Source organism: Entamoeba nuttalli (assembly GCF_000257125.1).
Source record: "Entamoeba nuttalli P19 unplaced genomic scaffold asmbl_8287, whole genome shotgun sequence".
Lineage (NCBI taxonomy): Eukaryota > Evosea > Mastigamoebida > Endamoebidae > Entamoeba > Entamoeba nuttalli.
In genome coordinates, this window is record NW_008579058.1 from 65704 (window position 1) to 84389 (window position 18686).

General features: G+C 25.6%; 11 protein-coding genes across 11 annotated transcripts; 5 read left to right on the top strand and 6 right to left on the bottom strand.

The window, feature by feature from the left end:
• Positions 1-39: 39 nt before the first annotated feature.
• On the bottom strand, positions 40-747 carry ENU1_182890 (DTW domain containing protein; the record flags this gene model as incomplete). Its single annotated transcript, XM_008861557.1, has 1 exon — positions 40-747. One exon carries the CDS (start codon positions 745-747, stop codon positions 40-42), a length of 708 nt encoding a protein of 235 aa, XP_008859779.1.
• A 79-nt stretch (positions 748-826) lies between these two features.
• ENU1_182900 (glycosyltransferase, putative) lies at positions 827-2287 on the bottom strand (the record flags this gene model as incomplete). The annotated part of the gene is made up of 1 exon (XM_008861558.1): positions 827-2287. The coding sequence occupies one exon, from the start codon at positions 2285-2287 to the stop codon at positions 827-829; it is 1461 nt and encodes a 486-aa protein (XP_008859780.1).
• A 774-nt stretch (positions 2288-3061) lies between these two features.
• ENU1_182910 (hypothetical protein) lies at positions 3062-3928 on the bottom strand (the record flags this gene model as incomplete). Its single annotated transcript, XM_008861559.1, has 1 exon — positions 3062-3928. One exon carries the CDS (start codon positions 3926-3928, stop codon positions 3062-3064), a length of 867 nt encoding a protein of 288 aa, XP_008859781.1.
• Positions 3929-4069: 141 nt separating this feature from the next.
• Positions 4070-4543, top strand: ENU1_182920 (EF-hand calcium-binding domain containing protein; the record flags this gene model as incomplete). Its single annotated transcript, XM_008861560.1, has 1 exon — positions 4070-4543. The coding sequence occupies one exon, from the start codon at positions 4070-4072 to the stop codon at positions 4541-4543; it is 474 nt and encodes a 157-aa protein (XP_008859782.1).
• A 48-nt stretch (positions 4544-4591) lies between these two features.
• ENU1_182930 (SPRY domain containing protein) lies at positions 4592-6840 on the bottom strand (the record flags this gene model as incomplete). The annotated part of the gene is made up of 3 exons (XM_008861561.1): positions 4592-4945; positions 4992-5281; positions 5328-6840. The coding sequence occupies 3 exons, from the start codon at positions 6838-6840 to the stop codon at positions 4592-4594; spliced, it is 2157 nt and encodes a 718-aa protein (XP_008859783.1).
• A 663-nt stretch (positions 6841-7503) lies between these two features.
• ENU1_182940 (hypothetical protein) lies at positions 7504-9195 on the bottom strand (the record flags this gene model as incomplete). The annotated part of the gene is made up of 3 exons (XM_008861562.1): positions 7504-8548; positions 8601-9022; positions 9070-9195. The coding sequence occupies 3 exons, from the start codon at positions 9193-9195 to the stop codon at positions 7504-7506; spliced, it is 1593 nt and encodes a 530-aa protein (XP_008859784.1).
• Positions 9196-10475: 1280 nt separating this feature from the next.
• Positions 10476-11261, top strand: ENU1_182950 (inorganic polyphosphate/ATP-NAD kinase, putative; the record flags this gene model as incomplete). The annotated part of the gene is made up of 1 exon (XM_008861563.1): positions 10476-11261. The coding sequence occupies one exon, from the start codon at positions 10476-10478 to the stop codon at positions 11259-11261; it is 786 nt and encodes a 261-aa protein (XP_008859785.1).
• A 664-nt stretch (positions 11262-11925) lies between these two features.
• Positions 11926-12837, top strand: ENU1_182960 (haloacid dehalogenase family hydrolase; the record flags this gene model as incomplete). Its single annotated transcript, XM_008861564.1, has 1 exon — positions 11926-12837. The coding sequence occupies one exon, from the start codon at positions 11926-11928 to the stop codon at positions 12835-12837; it is 912 nt and encodes a 303-aa protein (XP_008859786.1).
• A 1297-nt stretch (positions 12838-14134) lies between these two features.
• On the top strand, positions 14135-15577 carry ENU1_182970 (amino acid transporter, putative; the record flags this gene model as incomplete). Its single annotated transcript, XM_008861565.1, has 1 exon — positions 14135-15577. The coding sequence occupies one exon, from the start codon at positions 14135-14137 to the stop codon at positions 15575-15577; it is 1443 nt and encodes a 480-aa protein (XP_008859787.1).
• Positions 15578-15865: 288 nt separating this feature from the next.
• Positions 15866-16873, top strand: ENU1_182980 (casein kinase, putative; the record flags this gene model as incomplete). Its single annotated transcript, XM_008861566.1, has 1 exon — positions 15866-16873. One exon carries the CDS (start codon positions 15866-15868, stop codon positions 16871-16873), a length of 1008 nt encoding a protein of 335 aa, XP_008859788.1.
• A 133-nt stretch (positions 16874-17006) lies between these two features.
• ENU1_182990 (zinc finger domain containing protein) lies at positions 17007-18347 on the bottom strand (the record flags this gene model as incomplete). Its single annotated transcript, XM_008861567.1, has 1 exon — positions 17007-18347. One exon carries the CDS (start codon positions 18345-18347, stop codon positions 17007-17009), a length of 1341 nt encoding a protein of 446 aa, XP_008859789.1.
• Positions 18348-18686: the final 339 nt, after the last annotated feature.

The following is an 18686-nucleotide window of genomic DNA, read 5'->3' on the forward strand; positions in this document are numbered from 1 at the left end:
TAAAATTATTAATTGATTATTGATAAAAATACTATCTAGTTATTTCTTTTTTTCATCATAATGAATATAACCATCTATATGAATAAATTGAAGTTCTGGATGTTTTTTATAATGTTCTTGTATTTTCTGATATGTATAGCAATAGAAATATAATAGGTCATCAACTTGATTTGAATAATCCCATTTCATTGCATCATACCATTCTCTATAGAAATAATAAATAGCTTCAATAGTAGCTAAATTAGTTTTTCCACAATGTTGATATCTCCAAAATATTGTTTCTTTTGATTGGATAATAACTTTCTTTAAATTACATAAATTAGGACTATTTGCAACTTGGTTAGCTTTTTGCCAAACACTTTCAATACAAACGATAGTTTTGTATTGTTCAAGATGTTCTATTTTATCAAGAGGTTGAGCGTCTGGTGATGGGAATAAAAGTAATGTTGTTTTTTCATTATATTTTGGGACTTCTGGAAATACAATCCAATGTGTATCTTCAGGTGCTAAAATTGTTGCAGCTAATGCAGTAGATTTACTTGGTTTTTCTTTAGGATGCATTACAATATCAAGAGTGATAGGAAGTTTAATTATAGGTGTTGGTAATAATTGTTTTCTACAATTATAACAATAATACTTCATATGTTTATGACATTGAGGACATTCTATTCGTTCATTATTTTTATCAATTGTTTCAAGAACATCATAAGATGAAAGTTTTAAGTTATTTATTAAATCAGTTTCCATTAAATAAATTTATAAAATTTTAAGATTAAATAAAAAATAAAATTAATAAGAAACAATAAATGCATAATTTAAAGATATTTCAAATTTCAAATGGAGTTTTATTTGGATAGATTTTATCCATTTCTGTCTTGAAAAATGAAATAGCTTCATCAACAAGGTACATGTCTTTATTATTAAAATTATCATTTACACAAATGAAGGGTGTTTTCTTCATTCTAATTTCTACTAATAAGTTTTGAATGTTTAATATACTCTCTTCTATTGAATAATATGCTAAAATGGGGTTTGTTTCAAACATAGGAACTCCAAGTCCTTGTTCTATTAAATAATTTCCTTGAAGGAATGGAAGTGCAAGATCTGTATCACTTCTAATTCTTTTTTTCATTGATTCTAATAATGGTTGATGAAGGTCATTATAAATTCTTTTTAAATTACTCTTTCTAAAGAAATAACAATGATGAGCAATATAATGTCTTCTTTTATTTACATTAAAAAATTTATTCATTTGTTCATTTGAATTTGATATGGTTCTATCCCATTGATTGCGTTTATTTCTATATAAAAATGGTGCAACCCATGTTTTTTGATATACTCTTATTTTACCATCGTTATCAAATATATTTGATGCATGAATAGGTGAATTAATTAACATGTCATCATTTAAATAAATAAAACATTCATTAATCCCTTTTATATTTCCTAATGCAGCTTCAATAGCATTTGAATTAAATGTTGGTAAAGAGGTTTCTTTAGGAAAGAAATCACGATGATAAATAACACGAAGACTGTTAGGTGTTGATTCATTGTTATAGTAAATTAATTTACTTTTATTTAAAAATGAAGGAATTTGATATTCATCTTGTACAACAAGATGCCAATGAAGTTCAAATGGAACATTTTCAAAGACACTTCTCATTGAATATTTTATTGTTTCATAATCTCTATATCTTATTTGAGGTATATCCCCTGCAACATATTTTCCAAATTCTCTTTTCCAGTTTGGCTCATCCCCATTAACATATAACCAAAGAACATCAACTCTTCCATTACAATAATCTGGAATAGAGTCATTGATTGGTATTGGATCAAATTCAATTTTTTCACCTATGTTTTCAAGATTCATTTGAGCTGTAAAATCATAAGGATATTTTCCATTAATCTGAGGTACTTCTTCTACCATTTTCATTTTATATTCAAAAATTACCTTTAACTTTTCTTGAGACATGCCTTTTACATTATCACGACTAGCTAATAACCTATAAGAGTAGTTTGAAAGATCACCTGGTACAAGTTGTGAGTCTTTACTAAAGATTTGTTTGTAAAAGTTTTTTGTCTCTATTTTTTCTTTAAGAAATTGATACAAACTATCTTCTGCATACCTTTCTAAAAGTCCTTTTTTCTCTTTTTGTTTAACTTTTTCTTTTGATACAACAACATCTATATTATTTGTTCTTTTAAAACAAAGTAATGTCATACAGATTAATGTAAAACTGAGTATGGCAATAATAATTGTGATAATACAACTAGCCCCTTTAGGCATAATATTTATAAATTTGAAGAAACTAGAAAGATAGAAATTTTCGAGTTAAATTCTATTTCTAAAAACTCCGAGTTTATTGTTTTATCCATTCCTTTATTGAAAATTTCAAATGAATAATTTCAAATAAAATTAATAATATAATTTGAAGAAAAAGAAAAAAATAATATTCTAAAAATACATAAAAGAGGATAATTTTCAATCAAAAATAAAACATCATAAGTTTGCTAAATTAGTATTATTCGTAAGTTTTTTTTCTTTAGAATGATTTATTAAAAATTAATTTAATATTTTTTGGAATTTATAATTTCTTTACGAAAAGAATAACCCTATTATTTATCTGTAAGTTTCTTTTTTCCTTAAGAAGTTATTTGTAGAATATTCTAATTGAAGATAAACAAATTTAGTCAAAAGAAATGAAAAAAAAAAAAGAAATAAACAAAAATAATTAAATTGAATGTTAATTGCATTTTAAAATTTAATTAACTCAAAAAGTTTAATAAATTTAATTAACAAAATTACAATCAAAAACCATCTAATAAATAACTTTTGTAATCTACAAAATAATATAATTTTTTAGATTTATTAACTAAAAAAGAATAAAAAACCTTTATTTAAAGAACCTTCTCAGAACAATTTTCTACAGTATTTATTCAATTTATTTTATACAAAATAAACAAATTGAGTTCTAGTTATATCTATATAAATATGAGTTAAAAGTATAATCCAGAAGAATAACATTACATACCATTTATATAATTATTCTGATCTTTCACTTTATTCAAAAGCATCATCAATAATATATAGAATAGGTGCCCAACTATTTTCATTGTAACGTTTAATTTCCATTAAACTTTTACTAATACTTTTTAAAGATAGATAATTTAGTTGCTGACATTGAAAAGAACTTTTAATTAATTCAGAAGTATCTCTTTCTTTTGTTATTGAAAATTTTGATGCTTCAATAGGAACTTCTTTTGTTAATGATTCTTCATTAGAATTAGTTTCAATAAAATCAGATGAATCATCACTTGAAGATAATTGTGGAATAAATGGTTGTTGTTTAATTTTACTATTATCTTTAGTTATTTGAACAGCATCAAATTGTTGAAGGAAAACATCTAACAAATTGTTTCCTATTAAATCATCTTCATTAGGTGATTCTATAAAACTATCAAATTGATTCATTTCACTTTCTATCATTCCATTAATATCGAACCCTTCTTTATTTCTGTCTTTCTTTAACATTTCTTGTTGAAAAGCAAGTAGTTTCTCAAACACGATTTTTTCTTCTTTTTGTACTTCTTCTAAAGCTTCTTGACATTGTTGATTATCAGTTATTTGATTTTCATTTTGTTGATAACCAAGTTGATCTACAAAATGATCTAAACTTGTGTCATTGTCTTTTGAATAATCAATATCATTTTGTTGTTCTTTTTTATCGTCACACTCATCTAAATCAACAATACGATTTAATGGTACATTAAATTCTTTATGTAACTCTTTTTTAAATTCAATTTGATCCATATCTAAATTAATAAGCATTCTTTTCATCAATAAGAATATGTCTTTTATCTTACTTTCTTCAAGTTCATTAACTTTATAATCGAATATTCTCATGAGTTCTTCATCTATGTGTGACATATTTGTATTATCAAAATTTCATTATTTTAGTTTTTTTTTTTAAGTTTTAGTTTTCACTTTTTCATTAAAAATTTGAAATTTCATGTAAAATTCTCAGGGTTTTACCTTTGTAAACTTTTTTTTTTATTCCCATTTAACATAATGCCAGAAGACAAACCACAAGGTAAAACAATAGAAGAGTTTTTTGCAGAAATTGATCTCGATAAAGATGGTTCTGTTAATGTTGATGAGTATTTTAATGGTGTTAAAATGTGGAGAAATGATATTACTGATGATGACAAACCAAGTCAAGCTCTTTTATTCCATTTAGCTGATTTAAATGATGATGGAGAAATAGATATTAGGCAGTTTGCTCGTTTAATTGCTATCTTAAATAGGGGGTTTGGTAAAGACATTAAGTCTGTTTTTACTGCAGTATTTAGATTGTTGGATATTAAAGATCAAGGCAAAATTGGTGCTCCAGAACTAGAGCGTTTATTAAAGAAAATGGGACTTCAAATAGAGTCTGATGATATTGAAGGATTTATGGATCAAGTTGATCAAGATCTTGATGGCTTTATTTCATTAAAAGAATTTTTAGCTCACTTTGTAAAGGAATCAAAGGATGGACAATAAACAAAAGAAGTATTACAAACCAACAATAAATAAGAGCCCAAGTCATTTTTATACAATTTGACAATTAGTTTTAAATTGATTGATTAATCCATTATTTTCTAATTCCTTTTTTATATTAAATTTAAATGGAGTATTTCCATAATTAATTGTCATTTTATTCATAAAGTCTATAGAAATAACTGCTGATAAAGAATGACATTTAAATGGAATAGATGGTAATTTAATTCTATTTTTTGTAAAGAATATTTCTTTTGTTTTAATGTTATATCCACAACCAATAGTATCATTACTTGATGAATATACTGCATATGGCTCACTGTATTTAGTTATTTTAGACTCATTAAATAAAAACCCATTTTCAGAATAATATCCAACACTACCAACATCTAACCCAACTAATCTCTTTAATTGTTAATAACATTATTATTTTTAAATAATTAAGACAAACATTTGATGAAGTATATTCTTCATTATGTAGTCGAATTACATCTATAAGTCCAACTGATACCACTGCACTTCCTGTTATAGTTACTTCAAAATATCTAATAGAAGCATCAAAAATATAAAATTCATTTTCATTCAATACAGTAACTAATTTATTTGATTTTCCTGCTGTCAAAAATTGAGTTGAAATCAAGATGTCAATACAGTCTATATCACTAAATGTTCTTTTTTTCATATATAATGTATTTCCATGTTTTTTTATTCGTTCACTGTTTAAAAAAAATGGAGCCATATCTATATGTCAATAAAGATTCTCAATCTATAATAAAACAAAACAAACAAAAGAAATTTGAAAATGTATCTTCATTGAATAATTCTTTTGGAAGAGATAAAGGTAATACTAATATTTTTTGAATTAATTTATTAAATAAAACTACATTTATCCCAAGAAATTCTATAGGACTATTCATATTCATTCCATGTACGAATTTGATCGAAGAACAATATTGAATATTTACATATTTATTATAAAAACTACAAGATGGAAGAACCATTTTAAGAACTCTTAAGAATGTAAAGTCTCTAACAGAATCTATAGTGCCATAAATATATATTCTCTCCCCTCCTTCTACAATTAGTTCTTTAAACTTATTTGAGTTACACTGGATATGAATATCGTTACTTCTTAATATCATTAACTTCCTTATATTAGTTAACCCAAAATGATATACCTCATCATTGGTTTGAACTGTGACATTGTCACATTCACTCATTATTAATGTTTTGAGATTTGGTAAGTTTTGGTGAAGAAAAATATTTCTACATCGTTCTAACTTTATTGTTTTTAAAGAAAAACAATCTGCTGGATATTGTGGAACAATATTCATTGTATTTTGAACAACAACAGGATTAACTTTTAATAATTGTAATTCTTTAATGCACTTAGGAATTGTCCAATAAGAAGTTGTAATATTTTCTGGTATTAACAGTGAACCTTTACTACGTTCTATTTCTTCTTTAAGGAGAGGATTATTTTCCATTAATACAACACATACAGTGGGTTGTCTTTTATCAATTATTTTATTAAATTTGTCACAATTATAAGTTCCTTCTATTGCCAGAACTTTTCTAGGGGCAGTATAATTTAATTTGACTTGATCTATTTGGTGCTGAGTGAGCATTTTATAAAACAATTGAACATTAATTTTTTCAAACTCTTTAACATCTTGACGATTAAAAGCACTATAAAAAGAGATTAATATAACTTTAATTCTATTGTTGCTACCAATAATATTCCTTAACTTTCTGAGTAATGGAAGTGTTTTATAAGGAAAAATATATTGGTTTGATTGAGGTTCTATTTGAATTTTATTTAAACAACGTAAATTAATTGACTGACCATTAAATGAGTTTTCAATAAATTGTACAATTAATTCAATGTCTCCAAATATACTTTGAAGAGAAGTAAATTTTGAAGCATTTTTAATATAGCACATCGATTGTTCTTCTTTTGTTTTATAAAGTGTTAACGTAGTAATTTTATGAAACAATGGTATTAACTTTTTTTGTTGATCTTCAGAAATTAAAAGAAAATTCGGATTTCGTATGAATGTGCAAGTATCGAAGATTCTAGTTTTATTTAATTGGAAAGAACAACAATTAACCGTTTCTGGGTTGAAATGATAAACAAATTTAATAATACTAAATGGGGTTGTTAACCATGGATTAACTTTAAGGTCATTAATAGTTGAAAAACATTTTTTATTAACTTGAACGAAAGATAAAACATCAAAATAAGTTGTAAAATAAAGTGATACATTCATTAAATAAACACGTTCTAACTTACAAGTCATATTAACTAAATGAAAAATATATCTCATTTTCAGTTCCTTTTCAAATAAGAACTTATTATACAAAAATAATTATTAGTTAAGTATTAATATAATTTATTCTATTATTTATTTGAGATAAGGAGACAAATTGTGTCGCCATCTTCTATCATTTTTATTCTATATATTTAATTATATAATATCACCATAAAATGACGTCATTCTTTAATTTTTTATTATTAGGTGTTTGATTTCTTCTATCAACTAAAATTTATTGTTATTAATTAATTTCTTTTAATTAAATTATATTGATTATAAATAAAACAATGAAAAAGTCTTTTTGTTTTATCTTTTTTCCATTAAATAAGTCTTTAATGTTATAGAAAGAATTAAACAATATTAATAATATCAATTTATCTAATTATTTATTGTTATAAGTTAATAAATGTTTTATGTTATTTACATTTATTTTTAGTGATATTTCATTTTTGTCATATTATAAGAAGAAATTAATACATCTTAAAGAAATTGTTGAGGATATTTAATGCTTACTTTTTAATTAAATCAAAAAAATTAATAACAGACCTTTGGTGTTATCATTTTTTATGAAATGAAATAACAAGCAAAAAGAAAAAAGGGGGTTTGAAATAGGAATACAATAAAATTAAATATTTAAATAATAATAATTTAAGCATACAATAATTTAATATTTTTCTTCATACAATATTCACATCCTAAATAACTGTTTGAAATTAAATAAATGCAGAAATTAATTGAATTTATATTTAGAGGAATTGGGACATGAATGTTAATAGTAAATATATTTGGTGAAAAAGGTATTTTTAATATTTCTTTATAACACACTAAATGTTGATTTTCTATTTCAACAAATAAATAGAATCTTTCTTTAATTGCTTTTCTTAAGAATGGGGTATGACTACGAATTGTCTTATCTTTTTCTATTAATTCTGTACTTTGATTTGTTTCTGGATCAGTTGATTGTTGTAAATTGTAAGTCAAAAGGTTTCTTCTTATTCTAATTTCTAAGTCAAATGAACGAGAGTTATAACTAATTTCTTTATTTAATCCCAAATCAATTTCCATATTTGCAGGAAAGTACATTAAATAATTTTTCCATAAATTTAGTTGGTGTTCATTATAACATATTTCATGAAGTTTTTGTAAGCGTTCTAATGTATTGATTGATCCCAATTGAGATGTTGTAATTTTTTTCATATATATTACTTGACTTGATTGAAATTCAGGTAATTGAAGATATTCAGTCTCAACTGTACATGCTTGTGCAATCATTTGGCCCATTCTTGTAGTTAATACCATTGCATCCAGACTCCCCTTGGAGAAGAAGTAATTGATTAAATCAGTAATTATTTTTCTTAAGTCAGGTAGCATTGAATAAAGAGTATATTTAAGATATTTTGGTAGTTTAATTCTCATGAGGTATGCACAAATTAATGTCTGTGCTTTAACAACTTCTTTTGTTTGGATATGAGGTGTATTTAAAAGGTCTTGATTTACTTTACTTCTAATTTGTGGTAAGAATTTTGAGTCATATGAATTATATGTAATGTGTCTTTGTACTAGTGCAGTTGAACTTATTGCCTCAATGATTAATGAGAATGATACAAAGTTATCAAATATTTTTTCATAAAGTTGTTTATATTGAGAACATGTTTCATTGTTCTTATTAATTGTGGTTCTATAAGAAGATGAACTAAAATAAATGAGGTATTGAATAAAAATGATAGAGACATATATTAACAAACATTCTAGAACTAATGAGTAATATTATTGGTATTATTAAAAAAATTGTTGTGTTATAAATCATAAAGACTGTGTACATAAAATTAGTGTTTGGTTGAAAAATAGAAGGTAGTGCAATTAAATGAGTAGAGTTTGTTAATTTGTCCCATTGACTTTTCCATTCTAAGAACCTATTGTCATTCCTTAATAACTCATATGCATATTTTTGCCGAAGATATACCTTTTCTTCTTCAAGAGTTACTTTTTTTATTAAATATCTTAATTGAATGTCATGGAATCGTTGTTCAATATTAAGTCTATTTGATGAATTAGAGATATTTAAAACTTTAAATGGATTATATGGTTCAATGACTTCAGTACAATATTTTTTTCGTTGTTTGTTTAAGGTATAAAATAAAAATAGTAAAACTATTGTTATTAAAACCTAATTTGTTAACTATTTGGTTATCCTTTGTATGACCAACAACAAACAGTAATAAACCTCTTAATCGTTAGTGGTTTCTTCCATTTCATCTCATTCAGTTTTTGACATTTTTTACATTTACAAGGAAATATTTTTTGTCGTGATGTAAAAATTATTCCATTGATACACACCATTACAATGCAGAGAAACAAAACAAAATAAGTAATAAAAGCAATGAAAAGTTGTGTATCATAATAGTATGTCTCGTACATAACTTAATCTGTTTTAATCTTTTTTCTTTCCTTTTTTCTTTTTTTTTGTTTTTATTATTTAACTTGTTTTTAAAAACAAAAATTTTATCTAAAATTGAAAAACAAGAAATATTACTGTCTGATTATTAATATAACAAAGCCTCTCAAATATAATTCTTTCATAGAATAACAAACAGTAACATTATTAATGTTATCATTATAAAACTAAATAAAACAAATTATTGTTATGTCTTGAATTTTTACAAACAAAGAAGATTTCATTAGTTACTCTAGAAGACAATGTTTTAAGTTCCATAAGTAATAATTTTATTAATTTTAATAATACAAAATTACAAGAAGATTATTTGAAAGGAATAGCCCAATTGTTATTCATAATATTTTCATGAAATTTATAATAATAAGAGAGTCATAATTATTAGAATATTTGTTTTTATCTGATACTTTTGTGAGTCAAATAATAGAAAAAGACTTTATATACCATTTTTTTAAACTATTTATAAAATAGAACTTTAACATTATAAACTCTTATATAAATAACAGCTGTAACTTTGTATAACATCTCTTCTCTCTCTCTTATCCATATTAAAAATAAATTAAAATACTTCGCTTATTCTTATAAATGAATATATAAATGAATAACTAGATTAATTCAATAAGTTTCTAATACCATAACAACCAAATTAATTATTCATCATATAACAGAGACAAGATTACATCAATCAATATTACTGATAATATTATTATACAAAATAGATGCCAAGTATTTAAATATATTAAATAATTTAATAAATTTTTGATATCCCAATAACTCATTTAGTTTGTTTTGACAATAGTTAATATTGTTTCTTTTTGTCGTATCTTCTTAGATGAAACTTAATAGTTTTAAATAGTCTGCGAGTATTTATTATTCATATAAGAATAAACAATAACAATAAAATAAGGTAAAAGGTGGTTTATAACCTCTTCACAGCATCCACTTGTTATCAAAGTCTTTGATTTAAAAAATAGTTTGTAATGCTTTGTAATAGTCTCAAAAACAAATTTGTACTAAAACTAACATAACAAAAAATGAAGATAAAAAAACATAAATTAAATAATTGTGAGACGAATTGAAATTAAAAAAATAGGGTTGATTTATTTTGTGGACTTATTTTTTTTAATTAGAATTTGATGATAAGATATTTAGTTCTTGGTTTCAGTAGATGACTACTCTTCAGGTTGATCATATTCGTGCTAAATTTCATATTGATGATTACAACCAAAAGGCTCCTGATGTTGCCAGACAATTTGAAAGAATTCATGATGAAGTAAATCCTAATGTTGTAATGACGTTTGGAGGTGATGGAACATTTTTGAAAGCGTTTCATGAAAATTATCATTTACAGTTACCATACCTTGGTATTAATTGTGGAAATGTTGGTTATTTAATCAATCCTATACAAGAAGTAATGGATTCAATTGAACAAAATAAACCACTTAAATGTTATTCATATCCTTGTCTTAAAGTTGATGCTTCAAATGGAAGTACTCAATTGTCCACTCAACTCGCATTCAATGATGCTTGGATTGAACGTTTAAATGGTCAATGTTGTTGGTTTGAAGTTATTATTAATGGAGTTGTACGAATACCTAAGTTATGTTGTGATGGAATTGTTGTATGTACACCAGCAGGAAGTACCGGATATTCTAAGTCTATTGGAGTAATGCCAATTCCACCAAATGCTAATATGATTGGATTTGTTCCAAATAATGCAAGTTATCCTCTTGGAATAAGACCATTATACTTACCATTAGACACAGAAGTTATTGTTAAGAATATTCAACCAAATAGAAGGAAAACTCGTGGATTTTATGATGGAGTAGAATTAAATGAAATTACTGAATTAAAAATAAAAGCCATTGAAAATGGATGCAGAGTAATTTATGCCCATGAAGAAAATTTAAATAAAACATATATCAATAAAGTAACTAAGGACTTCTTTGAATAAATAAAATAGTGATTTTTTATGTATTATTTTAAGTAAATAAATTTGACTTTATTAAATAAAAATATCTCAATGACTTGAAGTTTACCTTCTATCTTCGTTTGATTAACCAAAGATATTTCAAAATTAGTAACAATTAATACATCCTAAAAATACTATAAAACTTTCTTTTTTACTTATAAATACATAATCTATCTTCATGCTTTTTAAACTTATTTTCAAATAATGTTTAGATATGTTTCTTAATAATATCAATAGTAAATGAATAAGAATATTAATTAATTTACTATATATGCTTCATCCATTATTTGTATAATGATAATAACACTTTTTGAAGTAACCTTAAATATGTCTTTAAAAAAAATTTCGAAATACTTTTAAGAAAGAAACATTTAGTTCTTAAATCGTTAAAAGTACAAAACTAATTAGACAGATACAAATACAATTTTTTTTTTGGTTTAAAGGCTTTCAATTAGTCTTCAGACCTTTTTATTGATTATAATTTATGGTTGACGTTATTATGTCTTGTTTAAAGTATAGTAGGTTGATGAGGTTAATTAGAACATATAAATAGTTTTACTTCTTTGGATTTCTTTGTTTGTCACGATTAATAATATTTAAACCTTAGTTCAAATCTGTATTGAGCAAAACTAAAAAAGAATAAATAATGAACGCTATTAAACCTAAAACAATTGTATTGGATGTTGATGGAACATTAACCTTACCTACTATGATGACTCCAACAGAGAAGGTTAAACAAGCTCTTCAACGTGAAATTCAAGCTGGAGGTGAGATTCTTATTGCATCAGGAAGACCTTTAAAAACAGTAATACCTATTGTAGAAAGTGTTGGATGTTCACCAATAACTGTATTAACAAGCAATGGTAATTTAACTGTTAGAATTCCTGAAAGAAAAGTCTTAGCATATCATCCATTAAACATACAAGCATGTATGCCAATAATTGAAGCCCTTGTAAAAGAGGGGGTATGTGGCTATTTAGTATTATGCAATAAAAAAGATATAGAAAATGGAGGAACTGATGGCAATGCACGGATTGGGGATTACTTAAAAATCATAAAAGAAGAAGAAGACCAAAGTGTTAATATTCCTCCAATTGATTATAGTAAGTTTCAACACTGTGATAGATTTATTCAACCTATTTCATTTGAAGAGGTTAAGAAAATGAAAGACTCTGATATTTTGAGTATTCATATTCATCCATCAACAGTAGAAGAAACTATTTATTTAATGGAATTATTGAAAAAATATAATAGCCATGACATTGAAGTTAAACGCTCAGGAGAAAAAATTATTGAATTATATAATCCAAATATTAGCAAAGGTACTATTCTTGAGCAACTTCATTACCAAGGACTAGTTGTGTATATGGGAGATTCAGAGAATGACATTACTGGAATAGAATGGGCTGTATCTCATCATGGTTATGGTGTTGCTATGGGAAATGCATTTGACTCAGTAAAGGAGAGGTCCAATTTTATAACTAAAACCGTTCAAGAAGATGGGGTGGCTTATGCATTAGAATGGATAAATTCAACTTTAGACAATTCAGACAAATAAAATTAAATAAAGTCTTTTTATATGTTCTGTTTTTTAAAGAGTAAAAATTGAATCATACAAACTTCTCAGATCATCTTATTTAATATACTTTAGAAAGTATAAATTAAATAACTCTATATTTTATATTTGATGTTAATTAAAATTCATACCCACTTTTTTAAACCAAATATAATATTATAACCTTAGATGCACTTTGGTTTAATACTATTTTTTTTAAAAAAAAAGAGTTAAATGTCACTCATCTACAAAAAACTTATTTCACTTTTAATATCTAATTACATCTTCTTAGAATACAAATATTGATTTATAATTCAATAATCCCAAGAATTACTATCTCTTAAAAACAAATAAACATTGTGTGGTTATGGAAAAATGAGTTTTAAAAATAAAATAACAAATTATAAATACTACCTTTGGTTAGTGTGTTTTTTCTTATTAAGAAATTAAAATAGAGATAAGGTTTTTTATACTTGTTAGTATAATTGTATGCACTAACCTTAAATAATAAATCAATTATTAATGATAGAAATAGGAATAAAAACAGAAATCAACTATGGTTAACCCAATGACTAGACTTTCATCATATTTGATATGTGAGCATCTCAGTTTCTTCAACACAATTTATTTCTTTTAAAACAATGCTTTTTCAAACATACTCAACTTAAATAACTCTGCATTTAAATTGTTAACAACTTTTTTGAATTTAATGAATATTAAAACTCCCCATTCTTTATATTGTTGTTTTAAGAAGAATATGTCAATAACGCCTTGTTTATGGTTTATCTCGTCCAGTATCAACAACCACTTAACAAATCTATTTTCTTTGAAAATACCCCATACGTTCAACCCAAAGCTATAATTAACAACTATATTTATATTTCTAATAAATAAATAATATTCTATCATAACGAATTCTTTTTTAATAAACACCCATACTAAATAATAATAAATAATAATCAATTCTGAGTATAGCATTATCTCATCAAAGATAACGTCATGATCAGATAATCAGTGGGAGAGTCGAAATTTGAATTTGTATTAGGGTTTGTGACGTGTCAATCTAAATTAAAAATAAAGAATAATTCAATTTGAAAAACATAAACTAGTAAAATAAACAATTTTTTAACAGTTCAAAAGTTGTTCTTTTTTCAAAAATATTTTTATTTTTAGATCTAATGAAAATATTGAAAGTAAAAAAAGATAGAAAAGAAACTTCCGTTCAAACATTCTAAAATTTCTTTCAAAAAGGATTTTTATCATCTTTTGAAAAAATATAATTTTAGATTATTCTAAGTTAATGGCTCAAGGTGGTGCTATTCTTATAAATACTCACGTAGTCGATGACTATGAAAATATTGGTTCAGACAGCTCAGAGGTTAACCAAGAACCTTCATTATTAGATGTTTTACCATTTACCCATTTAAAAGGAATATCTTTATTAAGTGTTTTTTCATTAACAATGAATATTATGATTGGTACTGGTGTTTTTGGTATGCCTCTTGCATATTTTGAAGCTGGTCTTGTTCTTTCTCTTGTATTGTTATTTATTTTTTATTTATTAACTTCATGTACTGCACTATATGTTTTAGAAGCAATCTCAAGAGTAGGGACATATATTAAAAGAAATGACTTGTTAACTGGATATAAACATAGTAAAGTAGATGTATATGAAGCATATGGATATACTTCTCTTGCTTCTCATACAGCTGGAAAATGGTTTAAAACTGTAATTAATATCTTAATGATTATCAATTGTTATGGAATTTTGTGGTCTTTTGTTGGAACAAGTGTAAGTTCAATAGGAACTATTTGGTGGTCATTTCAAAATGAACCTGAACATTGTCCAGTTAAAGGGCATTTTTCATTAGAATGGGAATGTCAAGCAACATATTACGGATCAATTTTATTTTATGCTTTACTTGTTGTTCCATTATCCTTTTTAAAATTATCATCTCAAACCTTTGTTCAATTTTTAATGATGTTGTATTGTGTTATTGTTTTTGCTTTGATGTTAATTACATGTTTTGTTCGTCTTGGATTTGATGGTCCAATTAGTGAGATTAAAGTTTTTGATTTCTCAGGATTTGGAACAGTATTTTCTCATACCGCTTTTGCTTTAGTTTGTCATATCAGTATTCCTGATATAATTGCTCCTGCAGAAAAAAAAAATAAAACTCATATTCCAATCATTACTTCATTATTTATTGCTTCATTGTTTTATGGACTAATTGGTGCAGTTTGTTCTGTTACCTTTGGAGAGACTGTTCAAACACCAGTAACCTTAAATTGGGGAAGTTATACAGGAATACGCTCTGGATGGACAGAAGGAAAAACTCAATGGTATGCATATATTATTCGATATTTAATAGTTTTCTTTCCATTAGTAAATCTTACAAGTTCATTTCCTATTGTAGCACAAACAGTAACAGGTAATATTTGTTCAATGTTTTCCGAAGAAGTGATGACAGGTAAAAAGAAGTATTTAATTAGATATAGTGCACTTTTCATATCTATTATTATTCCTTTCGTTTTGGGATCGATTTCTTCTTCATTAGAAACAATCTTTGATTTAACTGGTTTAATTTCTTTTATTTTAGTATTTATCGCTCCATGTGTCTTCCATTTATTATCAATCAGGCTATTTCAAAAATGTTCTTTATTCTCATATCATCCACACACCCCATTTTCTAGTTTGTTTATCTTTTATCATTGTATAGAATATATTTTAATTTATCATTAGGTTTCTATTCTACTCCTTTTGTAGTATTAATAGTATTCTTTTTGTCAGTGATTCTATTTATTGTTTCAGTAATAGTTTTAGTTTTTGGTGTAGTCACATCATATAGTCCAGAACCAAACAGCTCTGCTTCGTTGATGTCTTAATTGATTCCTTCAAATAAGTTTCTATTACTTTTGATAAAAACAAAAAAAGAAGAACGAACCAAAAATAAAGAGCGTTTCAACTCAAAAAAAATAAAAATGGAAAAAAGTAAGTAGAACTTGAAATCAATCAGTGTGTATAATAGCCATGATGGATATGAAGATCGCTAACAAATACCGGTTAGTTAAAAAATTAGGAAGTGGTTCGTTTGGTGATATTTATATGGGAGTAAATACATTCAATGAAGAGGAAGAAGTTGCTATTAAAATGGAATCAACTAAGGCACGATGTCCACAATTAAGATATGAATACAATTTATATAAAATACTTATGGAAACAGGAGAAAGTGGAACAAAAGCAACTGGCATTCCTGCAGTAAAATGGTGGGGAATGCAAGATGATTGGAATTTAATGGTTATGGAATTACTTGGACCATCATTAGAAGATCTTTTTACATATTGTGGAAGAAAATTCTCATTGAAAACAACAATTATGTTAGCTGACCAATGTATTAAACGTATTCAAGAAGTTCATGATCGATTTTTTATACATAGAGATATTAAACCTGATAATTTTGTTATGGGAATGCGTAATATGAGTAATACAGTTTATGTAATTGACTTTGGATTATCAAAGAAATACCGAGATAATAAAACTATGAAACATATTAAATATGCTGAAGACAAGGCTTTTGTTGGAACTGTAAGATATGCATCAATAAATAATCATAGAGGAAGAGAGCAATCAAGAAGAGATGACTTAGAAGCACTTGGATATATGTTTGTTTATTTTATGAAAGGATCTTTACCCTGGCAAGGAATTAAAGGAAAGAAAGTTGATAAAAATACTCAAATTTTGGCTAAAAAAGAAAGTACTCCATTAAGTGAATTATGTGAAGGATTACCAGAAGAATTTGCTACTTATTTAGATATTTGCAAGAAATTAGGATTTGATCAAACACCTGACTATCTTCAATTAAGAATGCTATTTTGGAGAATTGCTAAAAGAGAAGGGATTGAATTTGATGGACAATTTGATTGGATCCAATATAAAGGAGACAAAACACCTCAAGGCACTATGCCTGAAGTGGTTGATATTGAACGTCATGGAAGTGGAAATGGTGATTCCGGATCCAAAAGTGGTAGTGTTGAATAAGAAAATTAATTTGTTTTTCACCAATATAAGAGTTTTTTTGTTATAATAATAAAAATAAAGAAGAAACTAAAGAAACAATAAATCAATTATGTTGAATAAAAATTGTTGAATATTTTTGAATTGGATTGTTAAATTAGAAAACTCCCTCTAATGGTGCTCTACATGTTGGACAGTCCATCTTATAATCTATCCATGATGCTAAACAATCAGTATGAAAAACATGTCCACAAGGTGTTACAACTATTTCGGGACATCCTGTTTCCATATGAGTGTTTTCTATTGGTGCCATACAAATAACACACTCTAATGTACCTCTTATTTTAGCGATATCACTCCATCCATGATGGTAATTATACTCTTCATTTATACATAATTTTTGAATAAATTTTGGTATAAAACAACGAGCACCATATCGTTTTTGAATAACAATAATAAAGATTTGTAAAAAAACAAGTGAAAAAAGAGTTATAACTAATACACCATCAACTCTATAATTCATAAAGTTATAAGGAAAGGCAAACCAGTAAAGTACTAAAACACATCGTGGAAATGTAGTAATAATAATGTAACGTAATGAAATAACTTGAGAATTATTTGTAATAATATTCTGATAAATTTGAGGCATCCATAATGAAAAACAAACTATAAGGAAATAATGTAATGAAAATACTGATAATATAAATAAAATAAATAATGTAGCATATAACCTTAAATATAATAACATTGCAGAACGTTGTGAAACTGTTCCATATTGTGATTTCCATATTGTAAATATATACTTGACATCATATACAGAAAATATCATAAAATATAAGAATGATAATAAAATAGAAAATCTAAAAGCCAATGAAGATGGAGTAAATAATGAAGCAAGATATACATGAACATGACACACAAATGCATCACTTGTTGCCATAAATACTATAGTATTATATGATGACCGTTTTAATGAACTTTCGGTTTTAGCACAATCCATTTGTTTAACAAATGCAAAAGCTTGAATAACTGCAAGAATAAGAACAAGGCCAAGATATGGTAAGGCACTATCTTCTAATTCTTTTTTGTTAATAGGACATAATGTGAAACGCATAGTTTTATCATTCCAATTTAATGTACCATTGATAGTAATATTTTCTAAATTACGTTTCAAATCTTCTAAAGGAATAATAACATTAAGAGAAGGTAAAGAATCAATAAACTTTGTAATATTATGTGTTACAATCGCTCTTCGTATAATTCTTATAGGGGTAGGAGTAATAACTTTTGAAACCAAATACCCATGAGAAGAAGTTTGATTTTTCTTTATTAATAAAAATGAAGTAAATTCTAAAATGTCATCTTGACCATACTTGCCATCAGTAATTTGAATATGACATTCAATAATACTACCCTCTTCTGTAATGTTTAAAACCCTTGGAGGAAATGCTTGTATTTTACCAGTAGTTTGTGTAAGAAAAGGAAAAGGAGAAGGCATTGACCAATCTCCAGTTAAAGGAAATTCGATATGTTGTTCGTGTATGCTAAAGGCTAATGATTGAATAAAAAACAAAATATAAATCCCTCTCATTTGGAATGAAATGAGTGATATGTTTGATGTAAGATCTTTTCTTACTCTTTCTGAAAAATAAAAAATCTATTTTTAAGAGTTATTTAATAAAAAATAGATAAAGAACGTTCTGTACTTCTCATAACAATGTTGATAGGTAGAAATAGGTAATTGAGGAACTCATTCCATTATTCACCAAATTTATGTTTTTTTTTGAGTAATTGAGTGACGTGGTTTCATATTAAAGAATAAAAATCAGAGAATAAA